General features: G+C 37.5%; 1 protein-coding gene, 1 long non-coding RNA gene, 1 other non-coding gene and 2 pseudogenes across 3 annotated transcripts; all 5 read left to right on the forward strand.

Moving 5' to 3' along the window:
* Window positions 1–10,918: 10,918 nt before the first annotated feature.
* Window positions 10,919–13,002, forward strand: LOC103410474 (probable galacturonosyltransferase-like 1). The gene is made up of 2 exons (XM_070826867.1): window positions 10,919–12,567; window positions 12,630–13,002. Exon 1 carries the CDS (start codon window positions 11,421–11,423, stop codon window positions 12,504–12,506), a length of 1,086 nt encoding a protein of 361 aa, XP_070682968.1. The 5' UTR covers window positions 10,919–11,420; the 3' UTR covers window positions 12,507–12,567; window positions 12,630–13,002.
* A 4,432-nt stretch (window positions 13,003–17,434) lies between these two features.
* Window positions 17,435–17,605, forward strand: LOC114826681 (U2 spliceosomal RNA; annotated as a pseudogene).
* Window positions 17,606–17,635: 30 nt separating this feature from the next.
* LOC139198484 (U2 spliceosomal RNA) lies at window positions 17,636–17,814 on the forward strand (annotated as a pseudogene).
* A 1,011-nt stretch (window positions 17,815–18,825) lies between these two features.
* Window positions 18,826–19,020, forward strand: LOC114826680 (U2 spliceosomal RNA). The gene has a single exon (XR_003775739.2). It is a non-coding gene; the product is annotated as a U2 spliceosomal RNA (small nuclear RNA).
* Window positions 19,021–21,408: 2,388 nt separating this feature from the next.
* Window positions 21,409–21,629, forward strand: LOC139198336 (uncharacterized). Its single transcript, XR_011583749.1, has 2 exons — window positions 21,409–21,487; window positions 21,566–21,629. It is a non-coding gene; the product is annotated as an uncharacterized lncRNA (long non-coding RNA).
* The last annotated feature ends 816 nt before the right edge of the window (window positions 21,630–22,445 follow it).

Here is a 22,445-nt window from a genome sequence, read left to right on the forward strand (position 1 = left end):
TCATAGTGCGACACGTGTTAACATCAGAAGCCAATCACAACACGACACGTGTCAATGTCAGAATGAAACTAGAAACTCTCTTCTATAAATAGAGATCATTCTCTCACAATATTTCCTAATGTCATTTGTACTAAATCATTCACTAGTACTCACTAAAAGAGAGCTTGAACCTATGTACTTGTGTAAACCCTTCACAATTAATTAGAACTCCTCTACTCCGTGGACGTAACCAATCTGGGTGAACCACGTACGTCTTGTGTTTGCTTCCCTGTCTTTATCCATGTACATACTTATTCACACTAGTGACCGGAGCAATCTAGCGAAGATCACAAACTTAATACTTTCTGTTGTACCAAAGTCCTCACTGATTTCGTGCATCAATATTTGGCGTCGTCTGTGGGAAACAACACAAAAATCATGTCGGTTCTCTTTCATTTTTTCATCTCACCACCGTGAAACCTTATCACGGTCCACCGTGAATCTGCACAACCCAAGAACCCAAAACCTCCCTCTTTGGGCTTTTTCAGAAAACTTTTCATTTCATTTCCTCCGAATAGATGGCTATGTCCAACCTTCTCTCTAAACCACCACCACTTCATCCTCACTAAACACAACTACAAAATCAAACCCAGAAGTTGCTTTCGCAAAAGCTCCCGTCTTTCTTCTCACTCTCTCACTTTTCCCTGCAAAACCCACAAACTAATGCTCTCATCTTTTTACATATTCTGCAGAGTTTTGGGTAAGGGACAAACTTGTAAAATGGAGAGAAAGCAGGTCACCACATGGCACAGCCGGAGCAACCAAAGTATCATCCTACCGGAGAAAATTTAAGCACAACAGAAATGGATCTGAGAGAAAGCATCATCAACCAAAACGACTTCACTCTAGGGCTGACGAAACAGCTGCTTCAGACCGAAGGCAAGCACTCGAACCTCGTGCACGCTGTCCATCCACGTGCTGTTGAGCCTGATCGCGGCTGGGTCAAAGGGTCCGACTAAGGACCAGCTGCTATCATTTCTCAAGTCAAACTCCACCGACCACCTTAAATCCCTACAACCAGAGAAAAACCAGATTGCAAAGTTTGATGATTTCTTCAAGTCGTAAAACTACACCCTATCATCGTGAAAGGGACTAAAAACATGAAAGTTTCTAGCATATCTGTCTGTTGGAAAATCTAGTGTTCAGAGCCATTGAAGAGAATCGCAAGCGCTGGGTCTGAGGTCAAGCTTATTGGCAATCAAAGCAGTGCATCCTCAGTAGGTTATTGTCGCGGTTCATATCTTTGAAGGTGGTTGTTTTGGAAGTTGAAGTCACAATGGAAACAAGGTTTGGGATGGGGAAAGAGCTACAACCGGTACAACTATGATCTTCAGAGCTACTCTTTCAACTTCGACGACGGGTTTGATGGTCATCGCTCATAGTTTCCGTCCACTCTTAGAAGTAAATTTTACAGAAACCATTAGAGAAAACCACCCTCAAATTTCTCTCTCTCTACCCTCTGTAACAAAAAAACTCAAGAAAAATGACACTCTCTCTCAGATTACACAACCTTCTCTCCCCGACCTTCAAACCCAAACCACTATCATCATCAAACTGGTCCCAAAAGAAGGCGCTTTCGACCCTAAAATTTAACTTTGTTTTTTCAGATCTGAAAGCCCAATTTGTCGCTCACAGCGGCGGTTGCGATGATGGGGAAGAAGAGGCTTTCGTCGATGTTCACGTCGTCGATTTTTGGGAAAAACAGAGATAATGAAAAGGGGAAAGGGTTGAATTATGATAGAATCCGGAGAGCCATTATATATGTCAACCTTTGCCAAGAGAAGCAGAGGCTTTCTAAAAAATTGTGATAGTATTGTCGATATTGTGATTGCGGAGTTTGCGCCGGATGAGAATGACATAGAGAAACAGAGGGGATAAACCCATCTTGATACATCTTGATAAACCCATCTTGCGGAGTTTACTCAATGTTTTGATTCACCCCTTTCTTTTGCTGCATTCTAGCAGTCAAAGTTATGTTAAAGGGACTAAAAGCAATTTGTTCTCCACCTTTAGGGAGCAATTAGCATCTGGTGCAACAGCTGTTGAATCAAGAGTGCAGGTGGATAACAAGTTGGGGGGACTCGTGGACCACGGAGTGTTAGGAAAAGAAAATGGAAGCTTTCCACACATGCCATCCCACTACAAGGTCCCAGTAGTAACTAAGCAAAAGTAAAACATAAACAAAAGCAAAAGGAAAAGCAAAGATCTTCCTATTATTATGATTCCTTATGTCTGCCAGATGAAGAGACAGAGAGAGTGCAGCAGAAAAACACTGCAAAAGCAAGGAATAAACACCCCACCAGAATGATGTAATTTATTTTCCTTATCTTTCGGAAACATCTGTATAAACCTCATCAAAGGGTAATATGTATAAACCCCATCAGAGGGTAATTAATTAAAAAAAAAAAGCATAACCCAAAATAAATGGGCTGGAATATTGTGTAGAGGGTGAAGACCCATAAGCCCAAAATAGCTCCAACCAGGTGATCAAAAATACGCCCAGTACTCCATAATTATTCGATAACCTGCCGCTATTACCACCAACTAGGTGATCAAAAGTACGCCCAGTACTTCACAATTATTCGGCAACCTGCCGCTATTACCACCAACCATGTGATGAAATGTACAACCCGTACTCTAAATATCATTTGGCAACTAGCCATTCATGCCACCAACCAGGTGATAAAATGTACAACACGTACTCTCCTTCATGCCACCAACCAGGTGATTAAAAGTACGCCTAGTACTTCATATTATACATGAGCATTACTCATGTCAATCATACATAAACATTCATGAGCATCACTCATATCAATCATACATAAACATTCATAAGCATCACTCATGTCAATATTCATGAGCATCACTCATGTCAACATCCATGAGCATCACTCATGTCAATCAAACATTCATGAGCATTACTCATGTCAACATCCATGAACATCACTCATGTCAATCAAACATTCATGAGCATCACTCATGTCAATCAGCTTCAAAAGCTTCATTTACAAAAACTCTAGCTTCGAAAGCTTCATTTACAAAGCTACAGTTTCAAAAGCTTCATTTACAAAAGCTCTAGCTTCGAAAGCTTCATTTACAGAGCTACAGCTTCGAAAGCTTCATTTACAAAAGCTCTAGCTTCAAAAGCTAAGCTTTAGCTTCAAAAATTTCATTTATAGAGCTCCAGCTTTAAAGCTTCAAAGTTTCACTTACAAAGCTTCAGTGCAGGGTATACAAATATCACCTCCGAACAACCGCCACTTCGGCCCATACATGGATTCAATTTGAAGTCTCCAGCCAATAGACTCTATTGACCGAAGACTTGGGGGACTACATTATGTACCATTTATTGGGCCTCAACTGGGCCTCATGAAAAATACTTGGGGGACTTAGCTCATTATTTATGTATTGAGGAGCGAGCCCTTATTCTATAAAAGGGACTCTCTCACTTTCATTAGAAAGCACCCATCACTTATGTATTGAGGAGCGATCCCTTATTTTATAAAAGGGACTCCCTCACCTTCATTAGAGAGTATCGCCGCCAACTGAGCAACCGACTCGCCACGAGCATCACTCCTAACTCATTATTCATGTACTGAGGAACGAGCCCTTATTTTATAAAAGGGACTCTCTCACCATCATTAGAGAGCATCGCCGCCTACTGAGCAACCGCCTTGCCGCGAGTATCACTCTAGCCCATCATTTATGTATTGAGGAGCGAGCCCCTATTCTATAAAAGGAACTCTCTCACCTCCAACGCCACAAAGCAGAGTCAACCAAGGCAACATAAGCCACGAGCCGAGCAGCTTTGCAACATGTGCTACTTCTAGTTGAGCATCATTTCAGATTGAGCACCACCTCATATCGAGCATCAGTTCAAGACAACATCTAGTTACTTCGGCCTACACATGGACTGAATTTCAAGTCTCCAGCCAAAAGACTCTCTTGACTGAAGACTTGGGGGACTATTGTTTATACCATATTCAGATCATCGTATTTATACCTCGTATAAATACTCGGGGTACTTAAATATAATTATGTAATAAAGGAATGAGCAAATATGTAATTATGGGAGGAGCCCTTATTCTATAAAATGGCCTCCTCACCCTTACAAACCCTAAGTCCCTCCTATCTAGAGCAAAGCTCCACACTCTTTCCCTTACTTCTCAGAGAAATACAATACAATCAGTGTGGAGGTAGCCCAAACCTTGGGGTGAACCACGATACATCTTGTGTTATTTACATTACTTACAAATTTACAGTCGAATTTACGTTGTACCAAGACCTCCAATTTTGTGCATCCACAAACCATTTTTTCAAAGCGCTATGACAAAGTTAAAACATGTGAGGCTTGCAGCTCCCACTATATTGCTATGACCAAGAAGGGTAAATGAATAACATTATTACTTACTTAAAATTTGAAGAGGCACCGCCCTCCAAATCTCAAGAGCCAGACTCCCAACAGGATTACTTTCTCAAAAATCGAAGAGACACTGCTATCCGAATCTCAAGAGCCAGACTCCCAACATGATTGCTTTCTTAAAAATCGAAGAGGCACCGTTCTCCGAATCTCGAGAGCCAGATCCCTGACAGGATTACTTGTTCGAAAACCGAAGAGGCATCGCTCTCTGAACTTCGAGAGCCAGATTTCCTTGGATAAAGCTTGTCTGTAATCTTCACATGCAACATCAGCTTTCCAGATACCACATACCACTTTTTCAAAGTGCTCTGACAAAGTTAAAACACGTGAAGCTTGCAGCCCCCACTACATTGCTACGACCAAGAAGGGTAAAGGAATAACATTACTACTTGTTGTTAGGGAGACTCCTATATATGTCGACATCCATCCTCCACGGACAGGTAGACCTACAAAAATGCTCAACCCTTCCTCATATCTGAGAGGGCACTCCCAACGAAGCCTATCGAAATACTCAGATTTCTTCCCCCCCAATAATACCTATGCAAACTAGCCACACCAGAGCAATAGTATCTCATATCATTAGGGTCAAAAGTAAGAGTATCCCATATCATGCTTTTTCCCTATCTTTTTCTTTGCCCTTGTTCTTACTTGCAAGACAAGGAGAAAGAGAACAATCAGTCAGCACTTGGAATCAAGCTTCCAGTCAGAAACTAACTGCCTAGAACCCCTTGCCTGACTACTTTCATGGCATTGCTCTCAAGTACTCATCTTCAACATCTTATGCTTTCAGAAAAGATACCACATCTGCCTGAGGAACAGATAGAGCAAGTGAGAAGGATACATGGAAGCATGTGGAGACAAGCGCAACAGAACACGTGCCGATTCATCCACTACTTCGTCAACAGTAAAAGTATCCCATATCATCAAGGTAGAACGCACTCTTGATTTAATGGACTTGTTTTGACCTTCAAATTCTTGAGTCGGCCTTATACTCTAGAGGAAACCAGAAAACCCTTCAGCCCAGTTCAAGAATAAGTCTGTGGAAAGTTACTTCTTCAAAAGCAAAAGTATATCATATCATCTCTTCTCCATTTGCTTCTCCTTATCCTTGTTGCTGTTTACGACACAAGAAGAAAGAGAACAATCAACCGGAAGTCGAAGTCGAACCTCCAATCCAGGTTGCTTGCTTGGAAGTCTGATTGCTTACCTTGTCTGTTACCTCTTTCGGCAAATCTCCTAACTCGGCGACTTGGGGGACTCCTACTATAGGGTTTTGTATCGCACTTGACCAAGCTCGAAACTACAAGTAAGCTTCAAGTGAAATTGATACATTACATTGTGCATCTTCATCGGTTAAAGATACCACCCTTGGATGGAGGAAAAGTACTTCCAGAAAAGATACCACATCTACTTATGAGACATATAAGGCAAGTGAAAATGATACCACACTTCGGTACTTAGAAGTTTCGTGATTACTCAATGGCTTGGATCTTGCAAGTCCCCAACCGAGGAGCTTCCCTCACTCGGGAACTTAGGGGAGTACTGTTTGTACCATACTTGACCAATCCCGAAACTACTGAGCACCGGTCAACGTTATACCGTCAAGGACCCAGAAGAGTTTCCCTCCAACCAGGAGGCCAATCACAGCGCGACACGTGTCGACATCAGAAGCCAATCATAACACGACACATGTCAACATTAGAAGCCAATAATAGCACGACACGTGTCAACATCAGAAGCCAATCACAACACGACACGTGTCAATGTCAGAATGAAACTAGAAACTCTATTATATAAATAGAGATCATTCTCTCACAATATTTCCTAATGTCATTTGTACTAAATCATTCATTAGTACTCACTAAAGGAGAGTTTGAACCTATGTACTTGTGTAAACCCTTCACAATAAATGAGAACTCCTCTACTCCGTGGACGTAGCCAATCTGGGTGAACCAAGTACATCTTGTGTTTGCTTCCCTGTCTCTATCCATTTACATACTTATCCACACTAGTGACCGGAGCAATCTAGCAAAGGTCACAAACTTAACGCTTTCTGTTGTACCAAAGTCCTCACTGATTTTGTGCATCAACACTCATCAATAAAAAATTAAACGTTAAAAGATAAATTAAGTCAAATTGACATGTTTCACTCATTGAGATAGGTCATAAAGATGCCACAAGAAGATGAGACAACTTTCGAGCATCCACTTATATATGTGATTGACAATTAATGATGATTTTATACGAATCAATCGTAAATGGATTTGGATTCTCTCCACTCCCCTCCTTCTCCTCCTATTTGAACTCTCAAAATTAAGCCATATTATCATCTTATTTTATGTTCTCTGTAGAGAGGAAAAAGAAGAGAAAACTAAGAAGGATGGGAAATAGGGAAGAAAATCCAACTCCATTTGTAAGATATCTACCCGTCTACCTAGGGGTGCACATTGGATTAGAAATTTCAATCCAAAACGAATTGTTCTGAGTTTGAACAGTTTCAATTCCGAAAATTTCCAAAAAAATTGAATTACAATTGGAATGTACATATCTCAAACTTAATATTATAAAAAAACCATGCATATTTTTTTTTTTTTTTGTATTTATTATGTTGATGCACAAAATCAGTGAGGACTTTGGTACAACAGAAAGTGTTAAGTTTGTGACCTTCGCTAGATTGCTCCGGTCACTAGTGTGGATAAATATGTAAATGGATAAGGATAAAGAAGCAAACACAAGATGTACGTGGTTCACCCAGATTTGCTACGTCCACGGAGTAGAGGAGTTCTCATTAATTGTGAAGGGTTTACACAAGTACATAGGTTCAAGCTCTCATTTAGTGAGTACTAGTGAATGATTTAGTACAAATGACATTAGGAAATATTGTGAGAGAATGATCTCTATTTATAGAAGAGAGTTTCTAATTTCATTTTGACATTGACACGTGTTGTGTTGTGATTGGCTTCTGATGTTGACACGTGTTGCACTATGATTGGCCTCCTGGTTTAAGGGAAACTCTTCTGGGTCTTTGATGGTATAACGTTGACCGGTACTCAGTAGTTTCGAGATTGGTCAAGTATGGTACAAACATATTATTATATTTAAATATGCTTTATATCGTATTTAAACCTAATATTTATGCAATAATTATTGAGAGTTTTAACGAAAAGTTCTTGATACTGTTCATTTTAACGAAAAACCACATTTTTACTCTAAAATGTCAATCATGGTACTATTCACTTACAACACCTTTTTGTCTTTTACGTTAAAACTCAAAGTTTTCAAGCCATTTTCATTAGTTTTCTTATAATTATATAAATGCATGCAAGTCCCAAATTCCTAGTCTCTAGACAAGCATGTGCGCTCATGGATGAACTTTCATTTAAGTTTCCTCTTAACCTCTTAACCGCACGTGTTTTGGGTTGTCGGTGAGTGTGACCACTGAAAACTATTCAATGTACACATTTGTATCAAACATCGCTACCCGTTATTGGCATTCCGAAATAGTCATTTGTACTTATAATATTTAATTTTTATTTTCATTGTAAAACAATAGGAACGTAGAATGATTATATATCTTGGAGTGTTAACGACAAATTGTTTTGTTAAAATGTCAGAGTGATTAACTAACAGTTTGTGTTAGTGATCACATCAATGTTGTTCTTTAACTTGCATTTTAACACTTACACAACTCGATGAGCGTAGAGGTTTAACCATAAAAAACCTCAGTTATCATTAGAAGTGGAACTGCTCAATATAATTCAAAAAAAGTAAAATAAAATCTTTGTGATATGAGTTTATGAAATTTAAGACATGGATAGGAGTTATTGATGACAATATTTATGGATAATCTTAATTTCTTTCAAATTGTACAAGCATACATGCATGATAGAAATGACTGAAAATGCTTTTTGTGAAGATTTTGGATTTCAAAAGTATTTAAGTCCAAAAGTACTTTAAGTGCGTTTTTGAAAGAAACACCAGATATGTACTTCTTTTGTAAAGCACTTAAGTGCTTTTTCAGAATTTATTTAAATTTTTAGTAAGGATTGATTTTAGACACATTTTCATCAAAAACGCATTCAGTCATTTTAAAACTAATTCAAAACAAACCTATATAAAAAAGATGATGCTTTCCATTTATGTAGCCTTTTGTGTACATTGGTGACGGTGGTGTTCATTTATATAGTTACTGGTCCCTGACGAAGTGCCTTAATTAAGTGCTTTTTAATCACGGATTTTAAACGCGTCTTTTAATTATTGCTCACAAGTGGAAAAAAAAGGTTGGATTATAGCATGCTTAGGTGATAAGAAGAAGAAAAGAAAGGAAAATTGATCATTTATTTTAGGGAACTTTAACGAAAAGCTCATGGTACTGTTCATTTTAACGAAAAACCACATTTTTACACTAAAAAGTCAATTCTAGTACTATTCACTTTACCCTTTATTTTGTCCTTATAGTTAAAACTCAAAGTTTTCAAGCCATTTTCATTATTTTTCTTTTTATTTTAGCTTGTATAGGGGAATTTACTAGTTAAAATGTACTTAATATAAGCCACAATAGTACATTTGGTAATTAACGACGTTAAACAAATTAAGTATGATTATCTACGACCACATAATTATTTAATTTAATACAATCGAGCTTTCCATGTCTCTTTTAGCACATGAATGTGACATAATATTTTCCCCTCCTCTGGAGTATGTTAGTAGAAAACTTGGTCTCGAAGCTTCAAGTTTTTTTTTTTCTTCTTCTAGGTTTTTAACTGCTTCTCATTTGAGATGTATCAGTGGCGGAGTTAAGAAATATTATTTGTGGGGGCAGTAAGAATGGTATGTTATGAGTGTAAATTTTTTTGGACAAAGTAGCATGCAAGTTGGTATTTCACTTGGTAGATCTGAGATCATTTGTCAAGTCATATTGCACATCTATAGACAAATGCCAACAACTTCTGATCGAGTATGTCAACTGATATCAATATCCTTTGAGCAAGCGTGTCGACATATGTCAATGTATGCCGAGTGAGCCTATGGACGTATGCCGAGTGAGCCTATGGACATATGCCCATAGAAACACATAAAAAGACATGAGAATAGCAACTACCCTGCCCAGTACTCATACAGACAATTCGTTGAGCAGTTAGAGGACAGCTTTCAAGGGCATCTCAGATTTTCAAATGGCAGCACCTAGCTCTTATGTGAAGAATTTCTAGGCTTGGGGGTGGATTCGCCCCTGAGAGGTATCAGGAGCTCAAAAATAGTTCTGCCAGACTACGATACATTAACATTTTGAGAGGTATTAATAACAAGAAAATAAGCGAAAGAAAAACAAAGTAAAATGATGAGAAAATTCATTCTTAGGAGGAAACAAGTGGATTGACAAATCTAACGTATAATTAGATATTTATTCTCTGTAGTAGTATTTCTTTCATCAAATAATACGTCCTACATGAAAAAAAAAAAATATATATATATATATATATATAGAAATATATCTTGATTGTTCACAAAAAATTATCGAGTCAATGAAGCACGAACTACTAATATACATTATCTAGGTCTTACATAGCGAGTTGATTTTGGTGTACGGTCTTAGTCGTATAATATAAAAGACAGTCTTACGAAAATCCCTAAACCAATTCTAATTCTTTGGTATGGACAAAGAATTACTAGTAGCCACATTCTTATTACAAATTGTTATTATTTTTTCAAAATATAAAAACTTAAATATACACTTGAATCACCTTACCTATTAAGACATAATTAATAATTTAATTGTCAAATGCATCGAACAAAAGTTTCAAGGACTCCACTAGATGATTGTTCAAAAAAGAAAGACTACTAGATGAAAACTTTTTCGAGTATGACAGTTAAAATGTCTTAAGTTGGACGATATAATCAATATTTTATGAATTAAATGTGATATTAATATAATGATAAACACTGAAACGAGCAGATTAATTATACTTCATGACAATTTGACTCCGAAAGATGTACAACACTCTTGTCGAAATTTTTATTTACAAGTTAGAATAGGGTAAAAAATAAACAAAATGAAGAAGATGGGATGTAGGAGGTTCAACTAGAAAGATAGAGATGTGTCATCCATGTATCTCACTCATTAATGTGAACTCCACAACTCCCTCCTCCCTCCTTCCTTTGAAATATATTCTTTTAATCGAAAAAAATTTCAATGCCGATAATACGATCTGGTATACTAAGTATTATAATATAAGTGATTGAAATTTCTTTTTACATATCCGAACATTTATATCATAACACTTGGTGTACCAAATTTTGTTCCCGACACACTAAGGGCTGGTTTGGTATTGTTGTGCTTTGAAAAAAAACTGCTTCTGTTGTGCTATAAGAATAAGCAGCTGTGAAATAAAGCAACGTGGTGTTTGGTAAACTTTTTTGTAAATGTAGTTTTGAAAAGAAAGAAAAGCAGTATTATAATGTTTGGTAAACTTTTTTGTAAAAGTACTTTTGAACAAAAAAAAGCAGTATTATAGTGTTTGGTAAACTTTTATGTAAAATAGATGTGAAAAAAAGCCGGTTTTTCAAAGTTGGGTTTTGCAGCTTTGTGTTTTTGGCTTTTTTTCACCCAAAACTGTGAAAAAAAAGCTGAAGCTGAATGTTTACCAAACACAAAAAAATTGCCAGCTTTTTTTGTACAAATTTTTTTTAGAATCACCTCAGTACTAAATCAGGCCTAAGAAACATTTTCTTTTAATCCCCCCTCCTTGGAGTCCTCTCCCATGCCCTGCACACACTTCACCCCATCATCCACCCCTTCATTCCATTTCCAATTTTCCAAATTCCCAAATTCCATCTCTTTTTTATTTTATTTTTTGACAAAAGACCCCACAAAAGCGTGTCCTTTAAAATCCCCCTCCTCGTATATTAAACTTAAAATCTACATCCCATCATCTTATCGCATCACTCCCTCCCTTTTCAAATTATGCCCATGCCACCTCCACTCCTCCTCCTCCTCGCCCTACTTCTCTTCCTCTCCCCGGCCACCGCAACCAATGCAGCCGCCGCCGCCGCCACCACCCAACAGTTTAGAGAAGCACCTCAGTTCTATAATTCCCAAGACTGCCCTTCCATCGCCACGCTCCCTGACGTTGACGTGGACCCCGACGAATCAGACGACGGCCACATGATTTGCTCTCCTCAAGCAGTCCACGTGGCAATGACTCTCGACACCGCCTACATCCGCGGCTCCATGGCCGCGATCCTCTCCGTCCTCCAACACTCATCCTGCCCCCAAAACGCAGTCTTCCACTTTGTCGCCTCCGCCGCCGCCAACGCTTCCCTCCTCCGCCAAACAATCTCCACCTCATTTCCCTACCTGAAATTCCGAATCTACGCCTTCGACGACTCCCACGTCTCCGGCCTCATCTCCACCTCCATCCGCTCCGCCCTCGACTGCCCCCTCAACTACGCCCGATCCTACCTCGCCGATCTTCTCCCCCTCTGCGTCCGCCGCGTCGTCTACCTCGACTCCGATCTCATCCTCGTGGATGACATCGCCAAGCTTTCTGCCACTCCTCTAGGAGGCGTTGCCGTCCTCGCCGCCCCGGAGTACTGCAACGCCAACTTCACCTCCTACTTCACCTCCGCCTTCTGGTCGAACCCCTCCCTCTCCCTCACCTTTGCCGACCGCCACGCCTGCTACTTCAACACCGGTGTCATGGTCATCGACCTCGACCGGTGGCGCGGCGACGACTACACGGCGAAGATCGAGGAGTGGATGGAGCTCCAGAAAAGAATGCGGATCTATGAGCTCGGATCCCTCCCGCCGTTTCTTTTGGTGTTCGCAGGGAAAATCGCGCCAGTGGAGCACCGGTGGAACCAGCACGGGCTCGGCGGCGATAACTTCAGGGGGCTTTGTCGGGATCTGCATCCGGGCGCAGTGAGTCTTTTGCATTGGAGCGGGAAGGGGAAGCCGTGGGCCCGGCTGGAGGCCAATCGGCCGTGCCCGCTCGATGCTCTCTGGGCTCCTTACGATCTCTTGGAAACGCCTTTTGTTTTGGACTCTTGAGGCGGAAAAAGGTGGCGTCTTGGGGAAGCCGCAGAGTCGCAGCTGAGACTGTGAATTGTGTGTCGTCGTTTTGAGGAACGAGCGAGCTCTCGTGATGATCAGTCTTTTGGGATTTGTTTGTAGATTATACTACCGGTATTATATCTGAACAGAAAAAAAAAAGTACGTAGCTGAAGCTGATGATATCTGAAAAATATCTGGGGGAAAAATAAATTAGTCCAGAAAAAAAAAAAGGATTAATGTTTATGAATTTCCCTAATATCATTTGTTCAAAAAAAAAAAATCAAGGTAATTTTGATTTCAATGAGTTTGAGATCTAAAATCTTGTTAGTTTGATTTCAATGAGTAGGAACTTATGATAATACATATGTACGTTAAATGATCAGTTGGCCGAAACAGTACATACATGTTCTCTTATATTCTAAGTTCGAATCTCTCTTTTCACTAAATTAAATAGTTGTGTTTGATAATTACGCTTAATTATCAATTGTATTAATCTCCCTCTCTTATTACCATGCATCGTAGCTAGCTAGGTACTAATGTACTAGTCCAGTACTAGTCCGGTACTAGCTAGATTAATTATCCAAACCTTTAGAAAGATTGTATAGCTCCCTAGTGACTCACGAGTCATAGTCAATGACCTAATGTTTTGCTCTTGTATTATTATTGAACCATTTTCTAACTACATTAAATACAGTCTTTGAAGTCTTTTCTTATTAATTTGTATCAATAATTTTAGAGAGACTAACTATTTTGACCGAATTTCGTAAATTATATGACGTAATTATTTATGATTGAATTATTACTTAAATGTTGAATAAATGTTTATTTTCTGTATTAATGACAAATAATATAGTTTGTAAATTTGGTCTAAAAGAATTAGTCTAGCTATTATTACTCTATGCAAGCAGAGACATGGATAAGAGGATGGCATTTTATCCCGGTACACTACTTGACTGCTGCAAATTCAATAATAACTTCTGCTACTACCCAATCTTTTTTGAACACGTGTTCAATTTATGTTTACAATTTCAATTATTTGAACATGTGTCCAAATATAATTATGTAACAGCAAAAGTTGCTGCCGAATTTGCAGCAACCAAGTAGTGTTCTTTATCCTCTCTTTAACCCCAATACCTATATACTCTAGGCTACGCTCCTCGTCGCCAACTTGCCACATGGCAGATTGCCACCCTTTATAATTCCATATCTTTTAACACCACTACGTACACAGTAGGGCCAACTGGAATATTTTTCTGTCTTTGTGTATTGACAATTCAACAATACCATCGCAAGTTAGGAGTTCTCGTTATTAGAAAGGCACTAATTAAAAGGAAAACTAATGAAAATGGTTTGAAAACTTTGAGTTTAACAATAAAGATAAAATAAAGGGTAAAGTGAATAGTACAAATATTGACTTTTTAGTGTAAAAATATGGTTTTTCGTTAAAATGAACAGCACCGGAAGCTTTTTGCTAAAATTCCCCTAATTAAATTGTTAATTATTATTTCTTATTTTTGTAAGTAAATTACAGTTTGAGACATATATAAATATTGTAAATAAAAAATGTTACTCATATCCTATTACATTTTTATATCACATCTTGTATTATCTCTCTAATAGAGATATGCTAATGTTGATATGCTCTACGTATGTTAGAGAAAAGAAATAATACATATGTGATATGAAAAATATGATAAATATAACGTTACTCTAAATATAATACCTTAAGACTGCACGTATTAAATTGTAATTGTTTAAAAACATGAATGAATGAATGAATACATAATTCCCACACATACAAAAAAGAAAGACATAAAGAAGGAATGGTTTGATGATAAATCATAGAACCAACTGTCATTAACCAGAAACCAAATCTTCTATAGTCGAAATGAATGTGTCATCTCTATGACCCAAATCATTAACTATACATGTTTATAAACAATTTTTTTAATCTTATTTTCGAAAACTTAGTATATGTCAAATAATAATTATGACCACAGAGAAATCACACATATTTTATGCGCAAAAGATTTTGATGTTCATGACTTCATTTATTAAATAAGCTTCAACCCAATAGTCAATAGTGGATATCATACAAAGCCAACCTGTACAATCTTTATTCGAAACCATTTTTCATTCTAATTAAATTTAATATATATATATATATATATATATATATATATATATATATATATATATATATACTTTTTCTTTGTTTAAAGTTTAAAAATAAAATATGTGATGTTTCGTTGAAGATACGAAGTGTCGGTAGGAGCGGGAAAAGAACAAGGAAAGAGGATGGCAAAGTCGTAAAAAATTAAAGGAACGCGGGAAATTTTTATGCCAAAAAATTAGTACGGCAAGGAGACGGGCAAGACCGGGTCGTACGCTCAGGAGAAAATTTTAATTGTAACAAGTGATACACTACGTGTTTTAATAGAAGTGGTAGAAAGTTTTATTTTTTAAGTTATTAAAAATTACACATATCCTACCATTTGTATAATAATACGTCATGTACCATTCCTTGTACTGATCACACCGAAAAATCTTGCTACGTCCTGAGGCTGTGGGTCCTACGTACTTTTAGGTTCGGTTATAGAATTAAGGCCGCCGGCATAAAGCAGTTCGGACACGGAAACATAACAGAGATCCTCTTCGGATATTGTTCTTTATTTCCTTTTGTACTTTGAAACAGTATTTTTTTAATTTAATAATGTACGCATTTTTTAATTCTTATGAATAATTAGGAATATTATAATTTCAGTCTTAATTTCGTCAAAAAAAATAAAATAAAGTCTTAATATTCTATGGGTGGTTGTATAATTACTTAACCTACAACCAAATATTTCAGGCTGATTTCTTCCATCCAAAGTAACCAATATATAAGATATGAAGCATGATTGATAGATACTTTTTAATATGTCCATGATAGACAATTCTTACTTTATCACTATCATCACAACAACCCTCGATTTGGAGAACATTTAGTTTTTTATAAGAGATTTGTAGTTTAAGTAATTAAATGCGTTTATACATGCATTTAGGTTATATACCAAACAAATAAGTGACTAATTAATATGATGCATAGTTGTCGAACATACTCCTTCATAAACATGTGTGTCGAGAGTATGAATTTCACGACGGAAAAAAAAAACAAATCTCTTGTGTTCTTACAAGGAATTAGACTATTCTCCATTATATCCGCAATTAATTTTATGGTTTTTGAATTTGTTAAAAAGGAGAGAAGAAAATGACTGAATATTCTCTCAAAAGCTTGTATCTTTGTGTTTCGGGCCACCACCCTCTTATGAAACCACTTACACTACTTGAAATGATGTTTGAATTGAAGTCTGCGGTGATGCACGGCGGATGAAGTGGTGATCAATGGCGGGACCTATAACTTTGGCCTGCCACGGCCCCATGAAGTTACTACAACGTAGGATGGCTTTGTCCCAAGTCACAATCAATATAAGTGCATGCCATTCTAAATCACTTGTACTGCTTTACTAACCGCATCTGTAAACTATCACCAACTGATCTAATCCACATATGTACAATCCGCATGAAAGCCTTGAGCTATTCCAAGGGTTGTTTTTGCTAGGGTTTGAGTGGCTGAGCTGAAACTCCGTTGCTGGTAAGCCTACATTTCTTTCTTCACATGGAGGGGTTCCCATATTTGTACGCAGAGAGGTGGGTACTGATGTTAGACGTGGCATATTCTTTTTGCCTGTCAATTTTGGAGGTGCCTCTAAGTCTACGTTTTATAAGATGACGCATACCCCAGACCAATAAATAACCAAATTGAAAGATGAGACGTCTTTCTTTATTTTTTGAGTGGAAAGCTAGCTTGTAACTATTAGCTGTCTTAATTGATGTCAATTGTTTCTGATTATCTTAATTAATCAAGAAAATTAGGGATTTTGATGTCAGGCTCAAATCATTGACGACCCATTTCATGAGGTTATGGTAAACTCCAGTCTCCTAATCGGAGCTCGGTTCTTTTCAATTGTTATGAACGAGATTATGGTAAAGAGTGAGTTGTAAAAAGATTCATAAGTTGTTGTTGTTTTTTTGTTTTTTGTTTTTTTTAATTGAGTTGAAGTTACCAAATTCTGAGGAGTCAGTATCAATTGTTATGAACAAGATTATGGTAAAGAGTGAGTTGTAAAAAGATGCATAAGTTGTTAATTGAGTTGAAGTTACCAAATTCTAACCATATTTTCTAAACGAACCAGAGCCAACCAGGATTAATCTTGTAAAAGATCCGCAACAAAAAGAATACGTTTATTTTTCAAATGATTCATATAATCAAGGGTATCCATTCCAATCAAATGATCCGCATATGTCAATATATCTCATGGTAACAAACATGTAGTGTTATGAGATATATCAAGATTCAGCCTTCTATTCATATTTATTTCAAATCAATCAACCTTCCTAATTCACGTTTTTGTTGAAAGAATTCCTTTTGTAATTTTTTATGTAAGTATTCAGAAACTACCGGATCTCTACCTTTACAATAAGCAAATTGTTAATAAAACTCCATCTTTTGACGCTATTTTTTTTCTCCTTATCTTCATAAGTTTATTCTTATGGATATCACATCGTTTCTTTTCAAAAAGATAATTATTAAGTTTTCCGAGTCCACATGACGGCTCAGTTTCGAAAGGTCCCATTGTGTCTGCTAAATATAATTTAGGGAAAGTCTGGAAAATGAGAAGATAGGGCAACAAGTCAAATTGATAGAATTACTTTCACATGGAAGTATGGAACTCCCATGTGTGCTGCAATCCCAATAGATTTAGAAATTCCTACTGACTTTGGCGGCAGTAGTACTTAGTTGTATTTTGTCCCACATCGGGAGTCCGGCAATCAACAGAAGCAGCATGGTACATAAAAGTAGAATGCGGTTCGTCGGTAAATTTATACCTTTCCCGGTTTTTTAGTTAAGATTAAGTGTAGTGTCAGTTCTTATCAGTTTAATATTTGATATGTAGATCATTGATTAACATGATATTAAATTAATTTTTTTAGAAAAAAAGGTTTATCACAGTAGCTTGCTGCTGTAGCTTTAATATATGTTACGTGGATCATTCAAGCTATTGTAGCTTGCTGCTGTAGCTTTAATATTTGTTATGTGGATCATTCAAGCTATTGTAGCTTTAATATTTGATACGTAGATCATTGATTTACGTGATATTAAATTAATTTTTTTTAGAAAGAAGGGTTTATTACAATAGCTTGCTGCTGTAGCTCTTGTGTGTCGTCTAAGCGTTGCACTATTGCATTGGCTGGCGCACCCTACCAAACTAGTTAAAGTTGCTCTTGCGCGTTGCCTTTGCGTTGGCACTATTGCATCAGCTGGCGCACCCTACCATACCAGTTAAATGTAGCTGTTTCAATGACAAACGCCCTTCCAATACTGAAGTGAACTTGAATTTTAACTTTTGTTGAATCACAAAGAACGTCAATCTAAGAACTTACAATTTTTCTTTACTGGATGGTGAGAGCATAAATTTCAATTTTTTTTGTCAAACAACAAAGATATCTCATGTGTATATGGAACAAACTTAGATCACATAAACTTCGGTCGGAGGTTTCCAATGGTATTTCATCTCTTTGGTTAGGAGTTCTTGAGCATGACTGCCGAACCAGGCAACACTCACTTAAGGGTGAGATCGCGGATGACATTGTGGGACCAAAACACATGGAGTCTAGTCTTTGTGAGGGTTGTCACACCATAGAAGTTAAGGAAAACTAATAAGGCTTGAAAACTTTGAGTTTTAAAGAAAATGATAAAATAAAGGGTAAAGTAAATAGCACCATGATTGACTTTCTAGTGTAAAAATATGGTTTTTAGTTAAAATGAACAGTACTGGAAGCTTTTCATTAAAGTTCTCTAGAATTTATCCTCTTTTGAGTCGCCTGATCTTTCATTATCGGTACCTTGACTCATGACAGCTTTCACCTCTATTAGAACAATTGATTCAAATAGATAATCTGCAAAGTAAGTTGGATTTTGTGTGCATGCCCTTGTAATATCAAGAACATAACAGAAGAAGAACAAATAACAAACAATGCTGAAAATTGATCGTCTGCAATCTGCAGAATGAATTCATAACAACTTGGCAGTGTTTCAGAGCCCTCCAAATTGTCCATCAATTGTGAGAATTTCAAGCATCCGTTAAGAATAGTGAATACTTAACAAAAGAGAATGCATCGTATGTTTGCGAGCCTTCGTCCCACATCGACATTCTCATAAACAAGGGAAAGCTGCGTGCCATATAAAAACGAAAACGAGACTCTCGTTCAAATCATACCTTTCTCGGCCTTTTGGCTAAGATCAAGTGTAGTATCTGTTCTTATCAGTTTAATATCTGATACGTGAGCTAATGGTTCACATGATATTAAATTAATTTTTTTAAAGGGAGAGTTCACACAATAGCTTGCTATTGAGAATTTTGGGCGTTGCCTTTACGTTGCACTACAGCATTGGCCTGGCGCACCCTCCAAATAGTTCAATTGTTTTCTGATAATACAAGTCGATAAAGCAAAAACTCCGAAAATTCTACAAATAATACACGAATCTCTCATATTTGCAGGAAACAAAATGAGGCTGCCTGCTTACCATGCGGCACCTTGGTCACAAGTGTTGGATTTTGTGGCTCAATACTTCTTGGGCCTTTAGTTTTTTTGTCTCAAGCCCAAATATGTTTGGCCTTTTGTTACCCATTTGAAAGCCACATGGCAGCTAGGGTTTAATTAAAAAGGCACCAGCCTTATATAAGGAAATTCATGCTTTTTGGTCAGAAGACAAGCTGCAGAAAAGCAGCAGAAAGGTAGCAGAAAAGAAAGTGCAGCCGAAAGCAAGCAAAAAAGAGAAAAGGCAGCAATGATGAAATTTGTTAGGATGTTGGCTCAGGGAAGAAAAGTCAAGAGCTTTTCTTTTGGTATTTTCAAGGTAGCAGGTGCTATATGTTTGAGGAGAAGCCGAGTATAAGGGAACGGCAGATTAGAGAGAAGTAAGAGAAAGGTTGTTGTTTTCTATTCTCCCTTTGTTTGTAATCCCCTTTGTTAGTGATCACTCAACCAAAGAAAATTGTGCTACATTTTGTGGCTGTTGGGAGAGAAGGAATTTGGTATATGTTTCCATCTTCTCCATTTGTTCTTTGTGAGAGTGAGAGCTATTGGGTGTATGTGGGATTTGGGTTTGAGTGTTGAACTCTATTTGTAATCTCCTTTTGATATTAGTGGAATTTCCTCGCCGTCTCGGAACTGGATGTAGGCTTACGCCGAACCAGTATAAATCCTTGTGTCTTTTGGATTATTTGTCTTGTCATATTTTGCCGTTGTAACTTATTGGTTTCATATTTGACGCTTCCGCACAACAAGTGGTATCAGAGCTCCGGGTTTCGACTTGGGGCTTTGTACTAATATGTCTATGAAACCTTCGAATATGTCGGTGAAATATGATATTGAAAAATTCAATGGGAGGAATGATTTTAGCCTGTGGCGGGTTAAGATGCGAGCTGTGCTAGTTCAACAAGGGTTGCTTAAGGCGCTACAGGGTGTGGAAGCCTTGCCACAAGATTGGTCTGCTGAAGAAAAAGAAGACGCTTTGAATCGAGCACATAGTGCAATTATGTTATCACTATCTGATGAAGTTCTTCGTGAGATGGAAAATGAAACTACTGCAGCTGGTTTGTGGCTTAAGTTGGAGAGTATATACATGACCAAATCCCTCACCAATCGTTTGTATTTGAAGCAACGTTTGTACACTCTTCGTATGACTGAAGGTACACCTATTCAAAACCATCTTGATGAGTTTAATAAGGTTATTATGGATTTGAAAAGTATGGATAATAAAATTAATGATGAGGATTAATCTTTGATTTTGTTGTGTTCTTTACCTCCTTCGTATGCGAATTTTGTTGAAACTTTGTTATATGGGAGAGATTCTATTTGTATGGAGAATGTAAAAGCCGCTTTGAATTCAAGAGAGTTAAAGAACAAAGTATTTGGAAATTTGAATGATTCTCATTCTGAGGCTTTGATAGCAAGAGGCAGAGATAGGGAATATGGTTCAGGGAGTAATAAAGGAAATTTGAGATCGAAGTCTAAGACCAGAAACAACACATGCAACTATTGTCGCAAGGAAGGGCATTGGAAAGTTGATTGCCCAAAACTGAAAGATAATGCTGGTGCGAGTGCGAATGTCGTCGATGACGACTTCGACTTTGTTCTATGATGGCAGTTGGCTACACCAGATTTGAAATTTAAAAAAAAAAAAAAAAAAAAAAAAAAAAAGAATCTGGTGTTGTGGGTACTCTTAAATCTCTCCGCTACATATGGAGATTTAAGAGTTTGTAAGGATTCTTTGTTATGATTTGAGAAAGTTGCTTAGTAGCCTCTATGTATGTTTGTGTTATGTCAGTTGCTCTTCATCGGTGTTTTTATTATTTTGGATATTGGTATGGTTTTGCTTTTTTTGGTAAAGTTGAATTCAGTGAGGGCCAATTTGTTGAGTTCTGCAAGTTTGGATAGTGAGACACCACACTATTTTGGATACACCACATGCACTGCAGAACATTTGTGTGGAACCCTCTTGTAGAAGGCAAGTTATATGTTTTCTAACTTTGGTCTATGGACATTTGGTTGGATTTGTTTGCCACTGCTATTTGGTCTGTTGGTCTCCATCATCTGCAATTAGTTTTCTTGAAGACTTCAGTTGAGGTATGGTTTTGGATCTCCTGCTGATTATTTGAATTTGAAATTTTGGTTGTCCTGTTGGTGCTCATGTGATGATAGTAAACTTGAGTGAAGGGCATATTTTTGTATGTGGTATGTGAGACTTTGTTGCCAAATTTGTAATCAGTTTTGACTTGGAGAATATGCCATACTATGTGAATGAGTCTATTGGTGCAGTTTCAGACCATGGTGTTTGTGAGCAGGTGGAGTTCGTTGTGTGTCCAACTTTGGTATGATGTGCTTGATCTTTTGTTGGTGATATTGAAGAATTTCAGTTCTTCGTTTGAATCACTTTTGTTTTGATCAAGGCACTTATGGTTTGCAAATTTGGAGAAGACGGTAGAGAAATGTTCACTTTCGTTGGCTTTGGTACAGTTTGAGTCGAGGTGGAAATTGTTATGAGCACTGGTAAGTTTGGGGAATTTAATTTAGTTTCCGTTGTCTTTAGTTTGTACTTTGGGTGCTTATGATGATTGTTGAGTCAACTCTGAGTTACTTTAGGGAATTTCGCCAAGGTGGAGATTGTTGGATTTTGTGGCTCAATACTTCTTGGGCCTTTAGTTTTTTTGTCTCAAGCCCAAATATGTTTGGCCTTTTGTTACCCATTTGAAAGCCACATGGCAGCTAGGGTTTAATTAAAAAGGCACCAGCCTTATATAAGGAAATTCATGCTTTTTGGTCAGAAGACAAGCTGCAGAAAAGCAGCAGAAAGGTAGCAGAAAAGAAAGTGCAGCCGAAAGCAAGCAAAAAAGAGAAAAGGCAGCAATGATGAAATTTGTTAGGATGTTGGCTCAGGGAAGAAAAGTCAAGAGCTTTTCTTTTGGTATTTTCAAGGTAGCAGGTGCTATATGTTTGAGGAGAAGTCGAGTATAAGGGAACGGCAGATTAGAGAAAAGTAAGAGAAAGGTTGTTGTTTTCTATTCTCCCTTTGTTTGTAATCCCCTTTGTTAGTGATCACTCAACCAAAGAAAATTGTGCTACATTTTGTGGCTGTTGGGAGAGAAGGAATTTGGTATATATTTCCATCTTCTCCATTTGTTCTTTGTGAGAGTGAGAGCTATTGGGTGTATGTGGGATTTGGGTTTGAGTGTTGAACTCTATTTGTAATCTCCTTTTGATATTAGTGGAATTTCCTCGCCGTCTCGGAACTGGATGTAGGCTTACGCCGAACCAGTATAAATCCTTGTG

The sequence above is a fragment of the Malus domestica genome, chromosome 08 (genome assembly GCF_042453785.1).
Source record: "Malus domestica chromosome 08, GDT2T_hap1".
In the NCBI taxonomy this organism is placed as follows: domain Eukaryota; kingdom Viridiplantae; phylum Streptophyta; class Magnoliopsida; order Rosales; family Rosaceae; genus Malus; species Malus domestica.